Here is a 6000-nt window from a genome sequence, read left to right as displayed (position 1 = left end):
TGAACAACATGTGGGTACTCCCCACAAAAATAATTAATCTTGGCTAATCCTAATATCCAACAATTTTTGATTACATTTAACATAACTGCAAATGAATTAGCTCACCTTCTTTCACAAGTAATGAAACCCTCCTCCACGTCCCATTCCAAACACTTCTGTAGTTCAAAACTGCTCAATTTTTTACCAAGATCAAACTTACAAAAACATAGTCATTTCATGGTGCATATAATGATTTCTTGTCACACTAAGTCAGACATTTTTCTACAAGCCCAAATGTCTAAATCCTAACCTCCCAAAAATGCTCACTGCCCAAAAGACTAATCATCCACATTTAACTGTAAGTCATAAAGTTCCTATCACATTGTCCCACAAGACGTACCTGCCATCTTTTTTAGAGTTCTTTGCCACTGGACACTATTGTTCTGCCCCTCATTGCAAAGGTCTCAGACACCTTTGACATTCCTACTACAACCTGAGCATATGATATTTCTGCTTCCCATATTCTGTGCTCCTGCAGCATTGGATGACATTTGTACCTCTCAGACACCTTCAGCCCCATGCCACACTTCCTGCATATCACTGTGGCTTCCATTACAGCCACAGGATCGGCAGCTTCTCTCTCTGCATATCTGTTACTGGCTACAGTTGCCCATGTTCTAGGGTAGCTCCAAAAAATAGTTCTACTAGCTCACCCCACGATACTGCACTGTCACCATCTTGGTCCTCACTGTTAATTGTAGCAAGGTTTCTGTATCAATGCCACCTTCCTCCAGCTTGGTCCGTGCCACCTACCCCCAGCTTGGTCACTTTAATAAGTTCAGCTGCATTATTTGCAACAACTTTATTCTTCTTCTAGCTCTACTGTCTCCACACCATGCTTCTCACTTAATGATCTGCCATACTGGCTCCCCAAACCACCTTAGTAATGCCTGCTATCCCTAACCTTACACCTTTTCTTAGAATATCCCTTTCTGTAACACTACCACTGTTCAGGCAAAATAGAGGTTAGTGTTATGGAAGGATTTGGTTTAAAGATCTCACTAGGAAATTGTTTTTGCAGTCTGTTGCATGATCAGTATTAGGGGATTTTACTATTATGTATATTTGAAAAGGTTTTGCTGGTGTTTTTGTTTTTGGCATTTAGGGCATTTCACTCATTCATAACAGAATCGTATATAATATCAGCTTGTCACTCATTTAATGACTAAGGAAAAAAGTAACAAAAGAAGACTATCTGTAAAACAGCACATAGATTTGGGAGGAACAATTAGAGAAATACTAGAATACAAAATAAAAGCTTCCTACAGGTACTGGAAAAGGAAACATGTCATCCTTTACTAGATAACTGTGTATTTATATAGCAGAATCATCTCTTCACACTTTAGCACAGTGACCAGTAAATGTAATTCATCTGAGGATCATACTAAGAAGCACAATGCACTCCTGGTTTCCTTTATCTTAACTTAATAGAAGACATTTTGCAAAAAAAAGGGCTGTCTTGGCTTGCATTCTACGTGTGTGACTTATTTCAAATATAACTGGATAGTACATGTGGTAATTCAATTAGTGTTGCTGTTGTGTTAAATTTTCTAGATAAGAGTGAAAAGCAACAAATTTAACTATAAAGTACTACATTCTAAAACTTATGAATGAATTTGATAGAAGAATGCATTGGCAGGCAAAGCACCAAAAAAGCTGGTATATTGTAATGCCTGGATACATGCCAAAATCACCAGTTGGGTATTAACTCATACATTTTTGGTTATTAAATACTTAAGAAGCCAAACAGCAAAGAAATGTTTTACTTATCTACAAAGAAGTTAGCAAATGTAATGACATAATCTCTCTCTCCCTAATTCCGTCCTTCCCTTTCTCCCTCCCATATTATATATATTTGTAACATTGATTCTATTACATTGATTCTAGTACATTTATTTATTTATTTATTTTTAGTCTTTGTTGACTGGGAAAATCTGACTGGGCAGAGCCCATTCTCAGCAGAGGCCCAGGGAGAAAAGCTCCACCACAGTACCTTTATATTAACAAGAGAATTTCAAATACTTCTCAGAATAACAACAGTTACATTTGTCAAGAAACAAAAATAATTACAAGACACATATATACAGTAAAATATTTACATCAGCAATTATGTGGGTTTCATTACTTGTACAGTTGTTCCCAGCTTTAAAATCTTGCAGAAGGAAATGGATAGTTACTGCAGAAGGAAAACATTATTGTAAATAAGTTTGGTGTTCCCTCATTTCAGTAAAGAAAGGCTTGCAAGATGTTTAAGTTATGTAATGAAGTAAGTTATACAATTTGGTAGAAAGGGAGATTTTAGTATTGTATAGGTATGTAAAGAGTTTGAGTGATAAAATGAAGTTAGTTATAAAATAATGTAAGAAGGGATGGAAGATAGTAGTATTGTATAGGAGGACAGTGGTAATAGCGTGACTGAGAGCAGGGTATAGGATTGTTTCTATTTAGGTTGCCTGTTCCAAATTGGTGTATTTAGAAGGTTTATAACTTAGGTATACAGGGGATGCATGAGAGTGGAGCAGTGGATGGGACCAGTTAGAAAAAGAGCAAGATGAGAAGTGTTGTTTTGGGGGGGGTGAAAAGGGATGTATTAATTCAAATGCAGGAGGGGAATTTGTTATGGGTGTAATGACTCAAGTAGAGGAGACAAAATGATTGTGATAAGCAATACGCAGTTTGTGCTTTCACTTGAGGTCCCAACCTGGTGATGAACATGAGCATGACTAAGACTGGGTAAAGTATTGTTTGAGCTGGATTTTATAGCCTGGGAGTTTACTATAGCAATAACCTACGCCTGGGTGTGGTAATGCTGGATTTACCCACGGTTGGCATGGTTTGGTCCCGAGGGTGAAGCCCGAGGGACCAAACAAAGCCAATTGTGGGTAAATACAGCATTACCCACACCCAGAAGTGGGTTATTGCTATTATGCCATGACATTATTTAAGAAAAGAAACTATTACTTTTCTTAAATAATGGCATAGTATAATGCCTGTTTACTGCCCTTCCGCAGATGTCTGGCATCCACGGCAGTTCTGATGTACTGCGCGCCTGCACAGTACATGAAAGCTGTGGGCAAAAGCAACAGAGAAAGCAAGATCTCCGTTGCTTTTTTTTTAACTGTTTCGCTATGTTAAATGGCCGTTGCTTATTTTAAAACTGTCTCGCTATGTTAAACCCATTTAACATAGCGAAACAGTAAAAAAAAGCAACGGAGATCTTGCTTTCTCCATTGCTTTTTTTTTAAAACCTGTCTTGCTATGTTAAATGGGTTTACCATAGCGAGACAGCTTTAAAATAAGCAACGGAGATCTCCGTTGCTTATTTTAAAGCTGTCTCGCTATGTTAAACCCATTTAACATAGCGAGACAGTGTTTTAAAAGTAAAGTTATACTAATGGAAAAAGTCCGGCGATCAACCTTTTCCATTAGTATAACTCGATTTACAATGTGCACGCTGGCCAATCAGCGTGCACGTTTTGGGGGGGTCATGGTATAATAATCATTTTAACTTGTATGGGGATGGTGTTCCTGAGCTTGGAGATCTAACAGGAGTGTGGTGAGTCCCCCTAATGAATTATTTGCCTTAGTAGTGCTTAGTAGAAATGTATCACCAGAACAGATATCCCTTGTGGGAGGTGTAGGTCAATAATATATTTTTTAATGCAGGACATTGTTCAGGAAAATATATCAGTTTGTATGCATAACTAGCTGAGAATAGGTTATGTAGCTGTTAAGCTCTACTCAGTATAGCTGCTTTAAGGCTTGGCAATGGTGAGCTGTGTGTGCAGCGTTGGTAGCAAATTTAGCTGCTTTGTTATAACAGGAGGGTAATTATAAATGGGTAATGTGACTTAAAATATGTGAGAACATTCCCATGGCAGTTAGCTAAGCAAACACAATGTGTTAGCCAGAAGATGTAAATTACAAACTAGTATCATATGGAAAGAAGGATCTTGGAGAGCTAGAATCAGGAATGTGTTCCCCAACTGCAAGTTCAGAAGCTGCAGCTTGCCCAGAAGACCCCAGTGATATGGAGTGTGAAAGCACAGCTTGGGCTCACTTGTAGGTTATACTTCTTGTGGTTTATACATGGAAGAATAATTCAGAATGACAGGTCTTGTTCTGTTTTGTCTCAAACCAGGTGAGCTATTATTTTGACTTTTTCTGTTACTTTTCTGAGGAATAAATTCTTCAGTGTCTCATTAGACCTTACTATATACTTCTGCATACATAATTCTATATGAATCACTAAAGTATAATCAGATGGTGGTATCGCAATCTGTAGTTAGTCCAAAGTACTTTGTTCAATCTACTGAACATTCAAAAATGGTTTTACTTTCCACCCTAACAGTGTAGCTTATAATGTGTTTCTTGTATTCTGCACTGTTATAGGATGGTAGTAGTGGGAGAGTGTTGTTTTCTGGAGTGCTTAATGTGTTGTGGGGAGGAGCTGTAATTTTACACAGCTGCATCAGGAAGTGGCAGTGTTTGTCTGAGATCAAAGAGTAGTGAAGGTAAGGCCGTTTTTCTTTTCCTGCACTGCTGTACAATCCTGTTGTGGCAGTGTGGGTATTCATTTTTTTCTACTGTATCAGGTGTCGATACATTTTGCTTGCTTCATTGACATTCAATGGCTTGATGGTCTGAACTCTTATCTATCCATCCACCCCTCATCATAGGTAGTTATAAATGCAACTGTTCACATATTTGGATACAATACAAAATAATTGCTAAACATCTCAACACAAGCGCTGATGTGTACACAGTTAACTACATGTACTAATATGCAGTCATATTTTAAAAGTACAGTAATTTTTATTGTTTACAGAAAAAAATATAGTGCACAAATTACAGTATTTATGATTCCAATACTTTTTGTAAGAAAATCAATGTACCATCTGATACCATAGTAAATACATCAAATGTACAATGCAAGAGGAGTGAATGGTTTTGTACACTGAAAGGCCAGGGACCAGTTATTTAGATCTGCCCACTGAAAGTAAAATGCAGCCCTTAATTTCTGAATGTATGGCAAGCTGTAATAAAAATCAGTGAGGTAAGTTTAAAATACAACACTAAAATGACACTGAGTTTTTTCTTTAACATTTTTCACCATTTTTGCATCTTCCTGTCATACATCAGCAGTGATGCTAATATTTACATTAAAGCTAATTTACATAGTTTATTCCCTATAAAACACTCCATCTGTATAAAAAGACTGTCACCAAACACAAAAAGTCGTTTGGCACAAAGCATCTAAGCAACAGTTAATGTACTGTATTTGGTCAAGCACACGTAGACTTGCAACTGGAATTATGCACAAGTTGTGGAGTTTATAGCTTGACAAATGAGCTGACAGCACAGTTTCAGTGAAGAGTTAGATTTTCAAAGTGTTATGCTTCAATGGAACTATAGTGGTTACCACAGATGGCTCATTTCAGATGATTTTTTTTAAAGTTCTGTTGCTTTTCCAGAACTCTTGGTAATACTTTCTTGCTTATGAAGAGTTTTTGACAAAACCAGTCCCTTACTACTTCAGGCATAAACTGGTGAATTAAGTAACCAATCTGCATTCCCTTGCCTGCGAGGTACCTTGCTTTGGGGTTGATAGAAAACAGAGCATCAGTGATGCTTTCAACCACAGGACTCAGATCAGTAGCTGCTCTTTGAGTATGCTTAAAAAAGAGTTGCTTGGTCTCTGAGATGTATTCCTCCCCGTAGTCATGGAGTAGATCTGCCGGCAGGCCTTCCAAAAGTCGGCTGTGCTGTTTCTCCCAGTAGTCCACTTGGCACTGTGAACCTGAAAATAATCACGTAAAACTAAGTGTAAGAATAAAAATCTAAACTCAAAGATTTGTGATAAATGATTCCAGGCAAAATAATAGATTATATACCACTATTCAGAAATAGAACCATTATAATTGGTCATGAATATGTCTGCAATGCATATGAAATAACGTG

General features: G+C 37.4%; 1 protein-coding gene across 1 annotated transcript in view; it reads right to left on the bottom strand.

Annotated features, from left to right (window-relative positions):
• Positions 1-4832: 4832 nt before the first annotated feature.
• HSD11B2 (hydroxysteroid 11-beta dehydrogenase 2) overlaps positions 4833-6000 on the bottom strand; it is a 316842-nt gene continuing 315674 nt past the window's right edge. The window contains exon 5 of the mRNA XM_044081375.1: positions 4833-5839. Coding sequence (XP_043937310.1) covers positions 5472-5839 — 368 coding nt within the window. The 3' untranslated portion in view covers positions 4833-5471. The remainder of the gene's footprint in view (positions 5840-6000) is intronic.

The sequence above is a fragment of the Protopterus annectens genome, chromosome 8.part0 (assembly GCF_019279795.1).
Source record: "Protopterus annectens isolate FY-2018-M chromosome 8.part0, PAN1.0, whole genome shotgun sequence".
Taxonomy (NCBI): domain Eukaryota; kingdom Metazoa; phylum Chordata; order Ceratodontiformes; family Protopteridae; genus Protopterus; species Protopterus annectens.
The sequence above is the reverse complement of the archived record's forward strand: the minus strand, read 5'-3'. Positions and strand labels throughout refer to the sequence as shown.